The following is an 18894-nucleotide window of genomic DNA, read 5'->3' on the forward strand; positions in this document are numbered from 1 at the left end:
TTGCTTCTAGATTGGTGTTTATCTCAGCAATTGAATTCTCTATTTTTGATTAGTTCATCATCATTTCTAATTCCTTGTTTCTGTGATCTGCATTTCTATCAATAATCTTTCTTAACTCACCATTTTTTTTATCACCTTTTCTGAACTTGGGAGTCTAGTAGACTGGTGAACTCTGTTTCATTATTCTTGCAGAGATTTCCCTTGTTCTTTTAACCAGAATTAACTCTTCTGCCTTTTCATTTCACTCAACTTTCTCTACCTGTATGAATTCAGGAAAAATAGTTATCTAATGTAGTCTTGAAGAGGTGTTTTTATGTGGGAACATTCCTGTGTAGACTGTGTCCAGTGTTCTTGGTGGGATGACTGCTTTTGCTATGGCCACCTGCATATAGTGTCTAAGGGTATACTGGCCATTATCCCTGTGATAGGTGTGTGATTGGTGTTACAGTGTCTAGAGTCTGTGCAGGTTGTGAAGCAGGGCTTGCTGCTCTGCTCCGTGGCTGCTGCTGTACACCCTATCAGAAGCAAGGTGTACTCCTCAGAAGGAGCAGAAGCCCTGAGTGTCAGACTCTGTTGCCCTTAGGTATATACCCTGCCCCAAAGGAGGTAATTGCTGCAGCGAATGAGGTCTGTGCAGTCACAGAGGACCTTTGAACCACCTGTGCAGGTGTCTGCAGTTCTGCTCAGAAGCAGCCCCAAGGTCATGTACCTTTCTTTGTTTTGTTTGTCCCAGATCTAGTGCATAGCTATGATGTGGAATTGCCTAGGGTTAGGGCTTGAGGTATCGTGGCTACTGAAGTTGAGGTGGTTCAGCTGCTGAGATCTGGGCTGCTTCTGTGGCATCTTCTTCTAGGACCTGTCTGCCCTAGATCTAGTGCTAAGCTGCAGTGTGGGGTAGGCAGAGCCAGGGCACTCTCACTAGGAGAGCGCTGCATACTCCTGACTGTGCTGACGGTGGCCACCACCACTCCATCCAGACCACACTTCAGGCTCTCCTTATTGTCTCTGCATAGTGAGACTGAGTCCTCTTCCAGGGCCTGTCTGCCCAAGATTCAGTGCCTACTGATGGCATCAAAATACTTGCTAGTTTCCATTTTTATGTCGTCTTTGTTCCTTGAGTATTTAGAAGTGCATTGTTTAGTTCCCAAATAATTTTACAGATTTTCCATTTCTAATGATTTTCCAGATAGCCTTTTAAAATTAATTGATTAATCATTATTATTGGCTGTGCTCCGTCTTCACTGCCGCACTCAGGCTTTCTCTAGTTGTGGTGAGCGGGGGATGCTCTTCGTTGTGGTGCAGAGGCTTCTCATTGTGGCTAGTCTTGTTTCAGCTCACAGGCTCTGGAGTGCAGGCTCAGTAGTTGTGACACATTGGCCTAGTTGCCCTATGGCATGTGGACTATTCCCAGACCAGGGATCAAAGGATCCCCTACTTTGGCAGACGGATTCTTAATCACTGGATCATCAGAGAAGTCCCAGATATCTTTTGTTATTGATCTCTAATTCAGTTTCGTACTGGTCAAAGAATAGAATTTGTATAAGCTCATTTTACAAAGAATGTATATTCTGATGTTGAGTGAAGTGTTTCGTAAATATTGATCAGGTCAAATTGGTTGATGGTGCTTTTTGTCTTTTTTTTTATGTTGTTGATTTTATGTCCATCAGTTATTGAGAAAAAGGTGTTAACATTTCCAACTATAATTGTGGATTTGTTGATTTCTCTTTGCAGTTCTCTCAATTTTAGCTTCATGTATTTTGAAGCTCTGTTTTCAGGTGCATAAACATTTAGGATTGTTACTTCCTCTTGATGAACAGATGTCTATTATGAATTAACCTTTATCCCTGGCATTATTCTTTGCTCAGAAATCTGTTATGTCTGATATCAATATAGCCATTCCAATACTGGTATTAACATGGTTATTTTTTTATCATTTTAGTTTTAGCCTATTTGTCTCTTTATATCTAATGTTATATCTTATAGGTAGCATGTAATAGGCTCGCTTTTTCACCTTCTGACAATCCCAGTCTTTTAATTTGGGCCTTTAAACTATTCATGTTTAAAGTAATTATTAATATGGTTGATAATGTCTTGTTATTTGTTATCATTTCTGATTTGCTGCAACTGTTCTGTGTTCTCTTTTTTCTCTGTCTTCTTTGGAATTAATTATTATTATTAATTCCATTTTGTCTCCATTTTTGGCTGATTTTCTACAACTGTTATTTAGAAGTTCCTTCCAAGTTTATAGGATACATCGCAAGCCTATTGCAGAATACTTTCATGCTATCTTTTACCACTTCTCAAATAGTATAAGAGTCTTCAGTTCAGTTCAGTTCAGTTCAGTTCAGTGGCTCAGCCGTGTCCGACTCTTCGTGACCCCATGAATCGCAGCACGCCAGGCCTCCCTGTCCATCACCAACTCCCAGAGTTCACTCAGACTCATGTCCATCGAGTCAGTGATGCCATCCAGCCATCTTATCCTTTGTCTTCCCCTTCTCCTCCTGCCATTAATCCCTCGCAGCATCAGAGTCTTTTCCAATGAGTCAACTCTTTGCATGAGGTGGCCAAAATACTGGAGTTACAGCTTTACCATCAGTCCTTCCAATGAACACCCAGGACTGATCTCCTTTAGAATGGACTGATTGGATCTCCTTGCAGTCCAAGGGACTCTCAAAAGTCTTCTCCAACACCACAGCTCAAAAGCATCAATTCTTCAGCGCTCAGCCTTCTTCACAGTCCAACTCTCACATCCATACATGACCACAGGAAAAACCATAGCCTCGACTAGATAGACCTTTGTTGGCAAAGTAATGTCTCTGCTTTTCAATATGCTATCTAGGTTGGTCATAACTTTCCTTCCAAGGAGTAAGCATCTTTTAATTTCATGGCTGCAATCACCATCTGCAGTGATTTTAGAGCCCCCAAAATAAAGTCTGACACTGTTTCCACTGTTTCCCCATCTATTTGCCATGAAGCGATGGGATCAAATGCCATGATCTTCATTTTCTGAATTTTGAGCTTTAAGCCAATTTTTCACTCTCCACTTTCACTTTCATCAAGAGGCTTAGTTCCTCTTCACTTTCTGCCATAAGGGTGGTATCATCTGCATGTCTGAAGTTATTGATATTTCTCCCCGCAATCTTGATTCCAGCTTGTGCTTCTTCCAACCCAGTGTTTCTCACGATGTACTCTGCATAGAAGTTAAATAAGCAGGGTGACAATATACAGCCTTGACGTACTCCTTTTCCTACTCAGAACCAGTCTGTGGTTCCATGTCCAGTTCTAACTGTTGCTTCCTGACCTGCATACAGGTTTCTCAAGAGGCAGGTCAGGTGGTCTGGTATTCCCATCTCTTTCAGAATTTTCTAGTTCATTGTGATCCACACAGTCAAAGTCTTTGGCATAGTCAGTAAAGCAGAAATCGATGTTTTTCTGGAACTCTCTTGCTTTCTCCATGACTCAGCGGATGTTGGCAATTTGATCTCTCAGGATACTATAATTTCATTTGTCTTCCCCCTGTCACTGTGCTTTTGCTGTCATCTATTTTACTCCTACCTATGCTGTAAATCCTTAAATCCTTAAATCATTAAATGAAATTTAATGATAAGAAAAATATCATATATATTTACCCTTATGTGTTTTCACTGCTTTCTTTGGTTTTTATTTCTTTTTATTTGTTTATTTGTTGGTTTTTAGGGAGGAGCTCTATAAATTATATTCCCATCCATTATAATTATCCTAGTACCTGAAAAGAACTTCCTTTAATATTTTTTTATATTATGAGTCTGCTTATGATGATTTCTTCTTTCAGTTTCTTTAAACAGTTTTTTTGAGATACATTTCCATAAAAATGCATTATTTAAGATGTACAGCTTGATTTTTTTATCTTTGGGGTTTTTTAAATTGAGATATAATTGACAAATAGCATTGTGTAAACTTACACAATGATGACTTGATACCCATATGTATTGTGAAATAATTATCATAATAAGGTTCATTAACACATCCCTCACACAATTACTTTTTTTCCTGGTGAGAACATTTTTTTTTTTTTTTAAGATCCACTATCTTCAAGTATATAGCAATATATTTTTAACTGTAGTCACCATGCTATACATAAGATTCCCAGAACTTATTCATCTTGTAACCAGAAGTTTGGATCCCATAACCAATATCACCTCCATTTTCCTTACCATCTATTCCCTGGCAAACACTGGTCTAATTTCTGTTTCTATGAGTTCACTTTTTTAAAACTATACATATAAGTGAGATTATACAGTGTTTGTCCTTCTCTGATTTATTTCACTAAGCATAAATGTGATTAATATCCATCTGTGTTATTATAAATGGCAGGTTGTCCTTTTTATTATAGCTGAATAATACTCCCTTATAGATATAGATATGGATTTCCCAGATGGGTCAAGTGGTAAAGAATCTACCTGCCAATGCGTGATATGCAAAAGATGTGGGTTTGATCCCTGGGTCGTGAAGATCAACCCCCTGGAGGAGGAAATGGCAACCTATTCCAGTATTCTTGCCTGGAAAATCTTATAGACAGAAGAGGCTGGTCGGCTACAGTCCATGGGATCACAAAGAGTCAGACACGACTGAGCAACTGAGCACATATATAGATGTGTGTGTGTGTGTATATATATATATATATGTGTATATATATATATATATATATATATATATAGAGAGAGAGAGAGAGAGAGAGAGAGAGAGAGAGAGGAGAAGTTGCTCAGTCGTGTCCGACTCTTTGTGACCCCATGGATGGTAGCCTACCAGGCCCCTCCATCCATAGAATTTTCCAGGCAAGAGTACTGGAGTGGGTTGCCATTTCCTTCTCCAGGGGATCTTCCTGACCCAGAGATCAAACCTGGTCTTCCACGTTGCAGGCAGACGCTTTACCATCTGAGCTACCAGAGAATCCCTAAATAAAGATACAGTGAAAGTGAAAGTCACTCAGTCGCATCCGACTCTTTGCGACCCCATGGACTGTCCATGGAATTCTCCAGGCCAGAATACTGGAGTGGATAGCCGGTCCCTTCTCCAGGGGATCATCCTCACAACCCAAGGATTGAACCCAGGTCTCCTGCTTGGCCATCTGAGCCACTAGGGAAGTCTTAAATATATATAGAGAGAGACAGAGACAGAGACAGAGACAGAGACAGAGAGACAGAGAGAGACACACATACAAATAATTGACCCTTGAGCAACACAGATTTGAACTGCATGGGTTCACTTATAGGTGGGTTTTTTTCAATTAATACTCCATTACTACATGATTTGTGGTTGGTTGAATCTAGGGATGTGAAATCACAGGTATGGAGACTTGACTATAAAGTTATATGCTGACTTTCCACTGTATGGGGGGTCAACATCCCTAACTCCTGCACTGTTCATGATCAACTGCATTTATAAAACATATACCATATTCACTTTATCCATTCATCTGTCTACGGACAATTAGTTTGTTACTGTGCCTTAGCTGTTTGTGAATAATGCTGTAATGAACATGATGGTGCAGATAACTCCGCAAATGGTCATTTTATTTCCTTCAAATAAATATCTAAAGGTGAGATTACTGGATCATATGGTAGTTCTAGTTTTCATTTTTTGAAAAACCTCCATAGTGCTTTCATATCTTTGCATCAATTTACATTCCCACCAACAGAGCACAAGGTTCCCTTTTCTCTACATCTTTGTCAACACTTATTATTTGTTGTCTCTTTGATAACAGCCATTCTTACAGGTATGAAGTGCTATCTCTTTGTGATTTTAATTTGTGTTTCCCTGACGATTAGTGATGTTGAGCACATTTTCATGTACCTGTTAACCATTCATACATCTACTTTGGAAAAATATCTATTCAGGTCTTTTTCACTTTTTTAATTGGATTATTTCATTTTTCGCTATTGAGTTGTGTGAGTTCTTTATGTAGTTTCAATATTAACCCCTTATCACAAATATAATTTGCAAATATTTTTCCCATTTTGTAGGTTGCTTTTTCATTTTGTTGATTGTTTCCTTTCTATACAGAAGCTTTTTAGTTTGAGATAATCCTCAGATTCAGTTCAGTCGCTCAGTCATATCCAACTCTTTGTGACCCAATAGACTGCAGCACACCAGGCCTCCCTGTCCATCACCAACTCCTGGAGCCTACTCAAACTCATGTCCATTGCGTCGGTGATGCCATCCAACCATCTCATCCTTTGTTGTCCCCCTTCTCCTTCTGCCTTCAATCCTTCCCAGCATTAGGGTCTTTTCAAGTGAGTCAGTTCTTTGCATCAGATGGCCAAAGTATTGGAGTTTCAGCTTCAGCATCAGTCCTTCCAATGAATATTCAGGATTGATTTCCTTTAGGATGCACTGATTGGATCTCCTTTCAGTCCGAGGGATTCTCAAGAGTCTTCTCCAACACCACTGTTCAAAAGCATCAATTCTTCAGCACTCAGCTTTCTTTATAGTTCAACTCTTACATCCAAACATGACTACTGGAAAAACCATAGCCTTGACTAGATGGACCTTTGTTGGCAAAGTAATGTCTCTGCTTTTCAATGTGTCATCTAGGTTGGTCATAGCTTTTCTTTCACAGAGCATGTGTCTTTTAATTTCATGGCTGCAGTCACCATCTGCAGTGATTTTGGAGCCCAAAATAATAAACTCTGTTACCGTTTCCACTGCTTCCCCATGTATTTGCCATGAAGTGATGGGACCAGATGCCATGATCTTAGTTTTCTGCATGTTGAGCTTTAAACCAACTTTTTCACTCTCCTCTTTCACTTTCATCAAGAGGCTCTTTAGTTCCTCTTCACTTTCTGCTGTAAGAGTGGGGTCATCTGCATGTCTGAGGTTATTTGCATTTCTCCCGGCAATCTACTTTTCTATAATTGCTTTTGTTGCCTGTGCTTTGGTATCTTACTTAAGACACCAAAGAATGTCAGAGTTCTTGACAATAAGAAATTATTGTCAAGATTGATGCCAAGAAGGTTTTCCCCTATGTTTTCTTATAGAAGTTTTATGGTTTCAAGTCTTATTAAGTCTTTAACCCATTTTGAGCTGACTTTTATATATATTGTGGGATAGAGGTGCAATTTATTCTTTTGCATGTGGCTATCCACTTTCCAGCATTTTGTAAAGAGACTATCCTTGTTTTTGGCCCTCTTGTTGAAGAGAAGTTGACCATAAATATATGGGTTCATTTCTGGGTTCTCTATTCTGTTCCACTGGTCTATTTGTCTTTCTTTATTCTAGTACCATATTGTTTTAGTTACTTAAGCTTTACAATATAATTTGAAGTCAAGAAGTGTGATATCTCCAGCTTTGTCCTTGGTCAAGAATGCTTTGGTTATTTAGGGTCTTTTGTAGTTTCACATAAATTTTAGGATTGTTTTTTACAGCCTCTGTTTAAAAATGTCATTGATATTTTGATAGGGACTGCATTGATTTGGTTAGTATGAGCACTTTGACATTACTTATTCTAATCCATGAACATGGAAGAATATTTTTTCCATTTTCTTGTGTCTTTTTAAATTTCCTTCATTGGTGTTTTATGGTTTTCAGTATATAAGTCTTTCATTTCTTTGTTAACTTAATACCTAAGTATTTTGTTCTCTCATTGCTAAGGTATATGAGATTTTTTAAATTAATTAATTAATTTTAATTGGAGGCTAATTATTTTACAATATTGTAGTGGTTTTTGCCACACATTGACATGAATCAGCCATGGGTGTACATGTGTCCCCCATCCTGAACCCCCCTCCCACCTCCCTCCCCATCCCACCTTCCTCCCCATCCCATCCCTCAGGGTCATCCCAGTGCACCAGCCCTGAGCACCGTCTCATGCATAGAACCTGGACTGGCGATCTTTTTCACATATGGTGATATACATGTTTCAATGCTATTCTCTCAAATCATCCCACCCTCGCCTTCTCCCATGGAGTTCTGAAGTCTTGTTCTTTACATATGTATCTCTTTCACAGTCTCACATATAGGGTCATCATTACCATCTTTCTAAATTCCATATATATGCATTGATATACTGTATTGGTATTTTTCTTTCAGACTTACTTCACTCTGTATAATAGGCTCTAGTTTCATCCACCTCATTAGAATTGATTCAAATGTATTCTTTTTAATAGCTGAGTAATATTCCATTGTGTATATGAACCACAGCTTTCCTATCCATTTGTCTGCCGATGGACATCTAGGTTGCTTCCATGTCCTAGCTATTGTAAACAGTGCTGCGATGAACACTAGGGTACACGTGTCTCTTTCAATTCTGGTTTCCTTGGTGTGTATGTCCAGTAGTGGGATTGCTGGGTCATATGACAGTTCTATTTCCAGTTTTTTAAGGAATCTCCACAATGTTCTCCATAGTGGCTGTACTAGTTTGCAGTCACACTAGTGTAAGAGGGTTCCCTTTTCTCCACATCTTTTCCAGCATTTATTGTTTGTAGACATTTTTTGATAGCAACCATTCTGACCAGTGTGAGATGGTACCTCATTGTGGTTTTGATTTGCATTTCTCTGATAATGAGTGGTGTTGAGCATCTTTTCAATGTTTATTAGCCATCTGTATGTCTTCTTTGGAGAAATGTCTCTTTAGGTCTTTGGTCCAAGTAAATGGGATTGTTTTCTTAATTTCCCTTTTGGTTAGTTAGTGTCCAGAATCATCACTGATTTTTGTATGTTAATTTTTGTATCCTACAAATTTAATGAATTTGTTTTGTGATGTTCTTAGGGTTTTTTACTTATAAAATCTCTGTAAACAGAGATGATTTACTTTTTCCTTTCTGATCTGACACTTTTTTTTCCTTGCCTGAATGCTTTGGGTAAGACTCCCAGTGCTATTTAATAGCACTTGGATGTCCTCGCCTTGTTCTGGATCTTAAAGGAAGTTTTACCTCACTGATTGTGTTAGCTGAGGTATTTTCAAATATGGCCTTTATTATGCTGAGGTATATTTTTTCTTTACCTATTTTTTGAGGTGTTATAGTGAAAAGATGTTGAATATTGTCAAAAATTTTTTTTCTGCAACTGATGTAAAAAGTGTGATCATGTGATCTTTGTCTTTCCTTTTGTTAATGGCAGCTATAAACATAGGTGTCAATCTTCTCAGATAATGTTAGATACTTGCATATTGGAGGAACTGAAATGCTAAAGATAAGTTTAATAAACTTTAGAGTAGCAAAACCCTAAAGGCAGATAAGTAGCATGGAGCTATCAAGTAGAACCCTACAAGTAGAGAAATTAGAGCTTAAATAATGAAAAATTATCATTTAAAAAATAAGTGATATGGCCATTTGTCTTTTCAATGTCTATAAATCAAGACCATGCAAAGGCTACTGACAGAATGTTTAGTATATCACTCTACACTCAGCCCATCTCACTCAACTTATAAGCAGAGGTTTCAAGTCAATTTCCTACTAAAGAAATAATGGGAGGGCTTACAGGGAAGAAAAAAGATAACTATTAAAGGCTGTGTGATAGCAGACTAATAGCCCTGGCTCTGTGAATCTTGTATTGATCTTGTATTGTGTGAAGTATTTTTCTATAACTTTTGGCATTATATCAAAAGGAAGGCAAATGAAGTTACTATCCATGATATGGACAATAGTATTTTTTCTTTCAGAAAAGCTAATCTATTCTACTTATATACATAAAATGAAAATTTAGCATTACTGAATAAACATTTCACTTGAATAATAGGACATTTTTGAAAAGCAACTATACATATCCAAATACATACAGATACCAAAGGGATAACTGAGATATCCTAGGGTCTTATCTGTTTAAAAGAAAAACTCAACCTACTGCTCATCATCCCGGGCAGAAAAGGCAAGTATGAAAAACAAAAAGGAATTCTGTCAAGAAATGAAAACATCCCACAGAGAATTCAATAGCACTAGAATGAGGATGACACTGAGAAATTCAAGGGCTATCAAAGAACCATAAAAATGTTATATATATAACTTAGTAAGAACCATAATGCTAATGTAAAAGAAAAGAACTGGTATATAAATTGTGCACAAATGAACCTCTACAAAATAGGCATCCTTGTACAATGTAGTATGGGTATAAAATGAGACTGCTGAAAGCAGTTTGTTAGTGTAGATTAAAATTTCATAGATCTTAATTTATTCTCCTTTATTCTCATATAAATCTCCTTTATTCTCACAAGCCCTCTTCTGGGAGAGGGAACTCAGAGTGATAGCCTGACACTTGGAGCCACTTTTCTCCTCAAAACACTTGTCGATTTGAAAGCAGCAGCTAAGAGGCTGAATAATTTAATCAGAGATTTGGGCAGTCTCACTAGCTTTCCTGATGGCTCAGCAGTAAAGAGTTCACCTGCAATGTAGGAGACTCAGCTTCCATCCCTGGGTTGGGAAGATCCCCTGGAGAAAGGAATGTCTACCCACTCCAGTATTCTTTCCTGGGAAATCCCAGAGACAGAAGAATCTGGCAGGCTACAGTCCGTGGGGTCACAAGAGTTGGACACAACTTAGTGACTAACCTACCACAACCAAGAGGCTGAGAATTTAATCAGAGACTTTGGCAGTCTCCCAAGGCTGGATGAATAAAAACTGAATTTCAGAGCTTGTCAAGATGGAGGGTCATCCCAGATTTTCAGTTATAACTTCAAAAGTACATCCAATAGTAAGGCTATATTCAAAATAAATGGCTGACCACCTGAAGAAGTGCAGTTCCAGTATTGTAGAGAAGTGGGAAGAAGAGATCCCACTGTGACATGAGAACTCACTAAAGAAGGACGTTCACTTCACTCAGTGAAAGCTGTACTTAAAACTCTAATTCTACTTGAACATACATGCATGCGCCTAGTATAAATTCTTTGTAATATGATACTTCATTAATGTATTAAAGATTCAGTTCAGTTCAGTCGCTCAGTCGTGTCCGACTCTTTGCCACCCCATGAATCGCAGCACACCAGGCCTCCCTGTCCATCACCAACTCCCGGAGTTCACTCAAACTCACGTCCATTGAGTCGGTGATGCTATCCAGCCATCTCATCCTCTGTCGTCCCCTTCTCCTCCTGCCCCCAATCCCTCCCAGCATCAGAGTCTTTTCCAATAAGTCAACTCTTCGCATGAGGTGGCCAAAGTACTGGAATTTCAGCTTTAGCATCAATCCTTCCAAAGAAATCCCAGGGTTGATCTCCTTTAGAATGGACTGGTTGGATCTCCTTGCAGTCCACGGGACTTTCAAGAGTCTTCTCCAACACCACAGTTCAAAAGCATCAATTCTTTGGCGCTCAGCTTTCTTCACAGTCCAATTTTCACATCCATACATGACCACTGGAAAAACCATAGCCTTGGCTAGACAGACCTTTGTTGGCAAAGTAAGATTGCAACTAGCTAAATTTATTGTCACTATGTATATAATGTTTTGAAGTGACATATATTTTTATGAAGTACTGTTTGGTTGGGGAAAAGTTGCCTTAATGTTTGAAATGTGTGAATTTTTTGGAACTTACTGGACAGAATGATTTAACTTTTAGCTACATTATTTTCAGATTTAGTATTTTTAATGGTGGCATGTTTTGGTTCTTAAATTTTTTGCTTCTTAAACTAATAAGACCCTGACCAAACAATATACTCCTCATTTCTGTGGGTTACAAGCCATGCATTCAAAAAATAAAACTTTGATTCTAATTTTTATATCATAGGTTCTTCAGATAAAACATTTAATTGCTGAAGCACTGCATAAGAACATTATAAAGTTTTTATTTTCTAGTAAAAACTTCCTCATACATAATTGCTGATATGTAGATGATCTCTAATGTATACATAATATTTAAATTATGAGTAATGTTGATAATGCCCTTTATCATGTTTTAAAAATAGTACACAAAAATGTTGTTACCTTATGTATTTACATCTTCCATACAGAGAGTGACCATATTCAGCCTTTTTGGTTAAATACCACATCCAAAGACTCATGGCAGTATGTTACAGATTAAAGCAAAATCAAACAAAAAAAACCCCACCTTGTTAATTTAGTTTAATTTGAAACTGTATATAGTATTATATATTTGCTAGGAATTGGATATTTGGAGAGAAGAAAGTATAGCTGACCCTTCATATGGAAAATATTTGAAAAAAAATCCATGAAATTGCAAAAATCAAAACTTGAATTTGCTACTCATCTTCAACTATTTATACAGCACTTACATTATAATTGGACTTCTCTGGTGGCTTAGATAGTAAAGACTCTCCCTGTAATGCAGGAGACACAGGTTTGATCCCTGGGTGAGAAAGATCCCCTGGAGAAGAAAATAACATCCACTCCGGAATTCTTGCCTGGAGAATTCCATGGACAGAGGAACCTGGCAGGCTCCAATCCATGGGGTCACAAAGAGTTGGACTGAGCAACTAACACTACTACTAATTTGGGCCAAAGCTTAGTGTCAAATTATTTCACACCCTGATTGGGTTAAAGCGATTTCCCCCCAATGTCGATGGCTGCCAAAACATTATACATAGCTTTATATTACCTCTGCAAAGTTTAGTATATTATAGTGATACTAGGCACTAAGTCAGACATAACAAGATATACAAGCAGTAAAACTTGACTCAAAGCTAAGATTAAAAATGACCACAAAAAACAGGCCTAAGTGATCCAGATATTATGGTTATCTGATAGGGACTTTTAAATAACATTGTCTAAAATAGTCAAGAAATTAAGTGGCAAGATAAACATTTTTAGCATAGAACTGGAACCTAAAATTAAAGAATCAATGGGAAATTCCAGAAATAAAATAAATCCTATAACAGAAATTACTATTTCAAAAGTATATGAGTTTAACAATATATTTGATGCAACAGAAGAGAGAATTATTGAACTGGAACATTCTCAGAAAAAAACATCCAGACTGAATTATAGAGAACAAAGAAATTAGGGGGAAAAAACAGAAAAAATAAAACCAAGCATAAGGACAAATTAGGCCAACATTTTAAAAAATCTAAATTCTTGCAATTGAAATCATTAAGGACAGGGAAGCCTGGCGTGCTGCGATTCATGGGGTCGCAAAGAGTCAGACACGACTGAGCAACTGAACTGAACTGAACTGAACTGAAGGAGAAGAGAGACTGAGGTAGAACAGTACTGGTGGAAGTACAGCAGAGAATTTGCCCTAAAATGAAAAACATCAAGCCACAGGTATAAGCAGCACTACCTACTCCTAGCAAGAGAAAAGATCCGGGGGTGGGGGCGGGGAGGGACCCCTAGGAATATTGTAGAAAAACTTCTCAAACAGAAGAAGAAAGGAAAATCTTAGAGAGTCAGAGGGAAAGGACACTCATCTTCAAAGGAATAACAAAAAAGTTGACTGTTGGTTTATCAACAGAAAAATACAAAACAGAAGACACTGAAATAAATCTCTAGTGAGGGTTTTGGGACCAAAACTTGCAAGCATCAGCACAGTGATTCTAAAATTCATAAGTGTGTGTTAGTTTCCTTTTGCTGTCATAACAAATTATTACCAACATAGCAACTTAACGTGGATAATACCTACTTATTACCACACAGTTCTTCTTCTGAAAATGTGTGTATACTTAAACGCTATGCTATAAATCAATCATAAAAATATAAAACATCTCTATTGAAATGGACGAAATTTTATGAAAAGGCAATTTTCAGAAGAAGAAAACTGAGTAGCCGATAAGTAGCTTATTCAACTGAATTCAATTGATTTCCATCAGGGGAAATCAATTTAAAATAACAATGAGATATTTTGTGCCCATGATACTGAAAGTATTAAGAAATCTGAAAATTTCAAGTGTTGGGGAACAAGAAGAGGGAATAGAACATGCATAGGCAATGGGTAAGCATACAATGACATAAATTATGACAAGTCTTGTGAGAAATTCTTGGGGTTAATGTTTAAGCAAAATAGGAAATAGGGAAAAAAGAAATTAAAGAGGCTGATAGATTACTTAGGGCCTTATTTCCATGCTGTGACACTGGTGTTTTCCCTAGAAAGAAATGGTCAGACTTTGAAGGATTTATTCTTGTACAAAGATTGCTCTGGAAGCAAAATGTTGTATGGTTAGGAGGGAAGGGAGCAAGACTGGAGAAACCAGTTGGGACGTTGTTACAATGTGACACAGAAGTGATGAGGACCTAATGAAGACAGCAGCAGTGAGGATGGAAAAAAGGAAATATAGAGAGAAGATACTAAAGAATAACACTAACAGAATGTTGTCACAGATAAGGCAAGAAGGACAAGAGACCAGGAGAGTAATCGAAGTTTCAGGCGTGGCCAATGGGATGAATGATGAAACTCACTGGAGTAGGGTTCCTACTTTTCTAAAATGATGAGTTCAGTCTGGCTTATTGATTTAGAGGTTCCTTTGGTGTCTTCTCTTCTTTGGGGTCAGTTGTTTCTGTGGATCTGAAGCTCAGCAGAAAGAAGATTTAGATGTAGCAGTCATCAGTGTATTAACGTTACTGAAAGCCCTGTTCATGGGGGATAGCTGTTGTGTAGAGTGCGATGGAACAAGAGGATCAGAACCCCAGGGATTAACATCTGAGAGATGGGTGAAGGAAGAGAAATCTGAAAAAGAGACTGAAAAGGAACACCCAGCCTGATAGAAGGAAAAGAGTGACCTTGGGGAAACATGGCGAATGGAGACTATTGGGCAGAGGCAAATACCGCAGAGGCGTGAAGGCAGAGACTGAGTTGGTGGGAATGTAAATTTAACCACCATGGGAACCAGCGTGGAGGTCCCCCCAAAAATTAAAAACAGAACTATCATTTAATCCAGCAGATCCCCTTTTGTATATTTATCCAAAGAAAGCAAAACCTCTAATTCAAAAAGGTATGTGCACCACCATGTTCATTGCAGCATTGTTTACAATAGCCAGGATACTAGAAACAACTGTAATGTCCGTCAACGGGTGAGTAGATAAATGAGTAAATAAAGTGAATCAGTGGTAGTAGTAGTAAATAAAATTAATGAGTAAATAAAATGTGGTAAAAATGTAAAATGCAATATTATTCAGCTGTTAAAAAATTAAATTTTGCCATTCGCAACAACATGGATGGGCCTTGTGGGCATTATGCTAAGTAAAATAAGCCAGAGAAAGACAAATACCATATGACCTCACCAATGAAACCCACCCTCCCCCCCCCCCCAAAAAAAAAAAAAGAACTCATAGATACAGAGAAAAGATTGGTTGCCAAAAGCAGGAGTTCAGTTCAGTTCAGTTCAGTTCAGTTCAGTTCAGTCGCTCAGTTGCGTCCGACTCTTTGCCACCCCATGAATCGCAGCACGCCAGGCCCCCCTGTCCATCACCAACTCCCGGAGTTTACTCAAACTCTCGTCCATCGAGTGGGTGACACCATCCAGCCATCTCATCCTCTGTCGTCCCCTTCTCCTCCTGCCCCCAATCCCTCGCAGTATCAGAGTCTTTTCTAATGAGTCAACTCTTTGCATGAGGTGGCCAGAGTACTGGAGTTTCAGCTTTAGCGTCATTCCTTCCAAAGAACACCCAGGGCTGATCTCCTTTTAGGGGATGGCAAAATGGGAAAAGGAGGACCACAAATTTCCGTTTATAAAATAAATAAGTCATGGGACTATAATGTACAGCATGGTGACCATAGTCAATATTCAGTAACACTGCATTGTATCAAAAGTTTTTAAGAGAGTAGATCTTAAAAGTTTTCATCACAAGAAAAAGAATCGTAGCTATATATGGTGATCAATGTTAACTAGACTTATCATGATCATTTTGCCCTATGTATAATTATTGAATCATTATGTTGTATACCCAAAGCTACTATAATGTTATATGTCAATTATACCTCAATTTAAAAAAAGTTACCACTCAGTGCACCAACTGAGAAGGCATTGATCATCTTGTTCTAAGGCAGAAATACACTGTTGTGGTTGAGGAAGTGACTAAGAGATGAATTCATGATGTTGTCTTTCCTAAAGCTGGGTTGTGATGGCAGTGTGAGGTGGAAGAGGACAGTGAGAATTGTCTTTTTCTGTGTTGAATGGTGCAGCACTTGGCAGATATGTACATATTTGGGGGGAGAGAGGCAGTTTGAGGGAGAGGTTAGTGTCAAAGGAAGAGAAGGAATGGGACTGAAACACCGAAGCAGCTGGAGGAGGCGGTAAGACAAGTTTCACTTCCGATGGAGAAGGGTTCCTCCCGCACTGAAAAGAGGTGGCTGGGATGAAGAGGTCCCTGTGGGCAGGAGTGAACCTGTTGCTAAGGCGAAAGCAGGAAAAGACACATCTCTGATGGCCCTATTTTCTTGGATCATTTTCTGACAGTAAAGCTGGAGACATGAGGCAGGGACTTGAACGTTGTTGAAGGAATGACAGAATGTGATGGCTCAGTTCATGATCACAATTTGCTGCCGATGACTAAGGAGCCAGGGGTGGCTGGAGACCATTGATTCATCTGGAGTCAGTCAGCAATCTGTGCTCTGTGTGTGTGTGTGTGTGTGTGTGTGTGTTCTAACAGTGCTCAACCACCACGTTGTATGCAAGATTTGAACATTTTGAATGATTTGACCAAACCTCTTTGAGAATTTACTAGCTGAAAAAGAAGAACAAACACTAACATTTATTGAATGACCTTGGACATGGTGACTGATGTCTCTAAACCTCAGTTTGCTTATCTATGGGCATGCACGCTAAGTCGCTTAAGTCGTGTCTGACTCTTTTCAACCCTATGGACTGTAGCCCACCAGGCTCCCCTGTCCATGGGATTCTCCAGGCAAGAATACTGGAGTGGGTTGCCATTTCCTCCTCCAGAGAATCTTCCCAACCAAGGGATTGAGCCCACGTCTCTTATATGTCTCCTGCCTTGGCAGGCAGTTTCTTTACCACTAGTGCCACCAGGGAAGTCTCTTCCTTATCCATAAAGTGGGATTAAAAATAGCACCTGTCTCACTGGGTTGTTGTGGGAATTAAATGAGATGATGCAGTATTTCTCAAATTTTTGACAGTCACCTTCAATAAGAAATATGTAGCCTTATTGTGACAATTAAATGAGTAAGTACCAGCCCACAATACCTTCACCAATATACTTGAAGACTTACATGTTTCCAAAATCAGAATTTGGAGGATTTTTAAGAAAGTAATATAGTGACTAGAACACATATAACATAACCCCCCAAGAGGGCTGAGAGAAGTATCCAAAATCAAGCAGCAATCTTTCCACAGTCAGACTGATGAGTAGTCACACAAACCATGAATGAAGACTATAACTAACCTTGTCTCAGTTTCAGATCAGATTTTGCCATTAAAGGAGCTGAGTCAAATTTTGCTTTAATTCTTTTTTTGGTGTTTTTTTTTTTTTAAGAAAGCTTTCAGTTTTTCAGATAGTTTTGGATTTTGGAATTATGGAAATAAAATTATAACTATATAGAAATATAATATTTTAAAAGTCCCTGGCATGTCATAAGTATGGTTTATATCACTGGTTCCATTTTTAAAATGATGACCCTAACCCACCAAAGAAAGTTAATGATGTACTAATAGGCTGTGACCCACACTTTGAAAAATGCTTATATATAAATGGTTAGCCTGGTCCCTGGTACATGCTAAGATCACAACACATATTAGAAAAAATACCATCTTATATTTATATATTGTTTTAAAGTTGCAGAATTCTTTTAAGCACATAGATGCTATTCATGTTCACAGTAACTTTATCAGAAATAAACTAGTTTAACTTTCCTCTTGACCTAATGCAGAGTTTTATGCCTCAGTGGTTTTGTGAAAAACAGTAGGAAATTTAAATAATAATAATTATGCCTTCCTATGACATCTCTGGACTTCCTAGGTAGAGCTAGTGGTAAAGAACCTGTCTGCCAATGAAAGAGACTTGATGAGATGCAGGCTCAATCCCTGGATCAGGAAGATCTCCTGGAGGAGGACGTGGCAACCCATCCACTCCAGTATTCTTGCCTGGAGAATCCCATGGATAGAGAAACCTGGCGGGCTACAGTCCATAGCGTCGCACAGTCAGGCATGACTGAAGCAACTTAGCATGGCATGGCATGACATCTTCAGGGCTTCGCTGGTGGTCCCGTGGTTAAGAATCTGCCTTGCAATGCAGGGGACACAGGTTCGACCCTGGGTCAGGAAGATCCTCTGGAGAAGGAAATAGCAACCCACTCCAGTATTCTTGCCTGAAAAATCCCATGGACAAAGATGGTGGGACAGAGGAATCCCATGGGCTACATCCATCCATGTCCACAAAGAGTTGGACACAACTTAGCAACTAAACGCCAACAATGGCATCTTTACCTTGGTATCTGAAGCATTTTTAAAGCTTTATTTAAGTATTTTATATAAAACTAATTCTTTTCCATAGATAAACATGCAGAACTAAGAAATCACACCATTTGCTTAGGGCACAAAATACACTATTTCTACATGGAATTTGTCCAACAGAATACACCGCTCAGCAACAACCTCCAAAGCATATTTATTTTTCTGTTCTTAAAGTGAGCTAAAGACCTGCTCCTCTGAATGCAATTTATAATCTTTGCATTTTATTTGCTAGTGCTCTTGGAGACATTAAAATAGCTGAGGTGAATGTCAAAGGTTTATTCGTGAAGCTCATTAACTCTTCCCCCGACAAAGAGATGGAAATTGGAAATCATACTCTCCAACAAAATGTGGATGGACAAACAATCTCTCTCTACCGATTCCTTCCCGGTATCATAATGCAGGCCAATTCTACAGTAACAGTAAGTATAAGATATAAATGCTATAAACTAGAATTGTACAGGAAAAAGTTCATTTCCCCAGTCAGACTGTGGCTTAGCACTGGTGGTTTCTTTGATCTCTCTGTTAACTGTGACTTTTGGGTTGTTGTTAGTTAATTGTGTCACTTTGTCCATCT

The 18894-nt window shown here is 38.5% G+C and overlaps 1 protein-coding gene across 11 annotated transcripts in view; it reads left to right on the forward strand.

Annotated features, from left to right (window-relative positions):
• The window catches only part of LMNTD1 (lamin tail domain containing 1), a 507654-nt gene that overhangs the window by 459688 nt on the left and 29072 nt on the right, over positions 1-18894 (forward strand). For all 11 annotated transcript variants that reach the window (XM_060413306.1, XM_060413303.1, XM_060413304.1 and 8 more), the window contains one exon: positions 18553-18739. In XM_060413306.1, the coding sequence (XP_060269289.1) occupies positions 18553-18739 (187 nt within the window). The remainder of the gene's footprint in view (positions 1-18552; positions 18740-18894) is intronic.

Source organism: Ovis aries, chromosome 3 (assembly GCF_016772045.2).
Source record: "Ovis aries strain OAR_USU_Benz2616 breed Rambouillet chromosome 3, ARS-UI_Ramb_v3.0, whole genome shotgun sequence".
In the NCBI taxonomy this organism is placed as follows: Eukaryota; Metazoa; Chordata; class Mammalia; order Artiodactyla; family Bovidae; genus Ovis; species Ovis aries.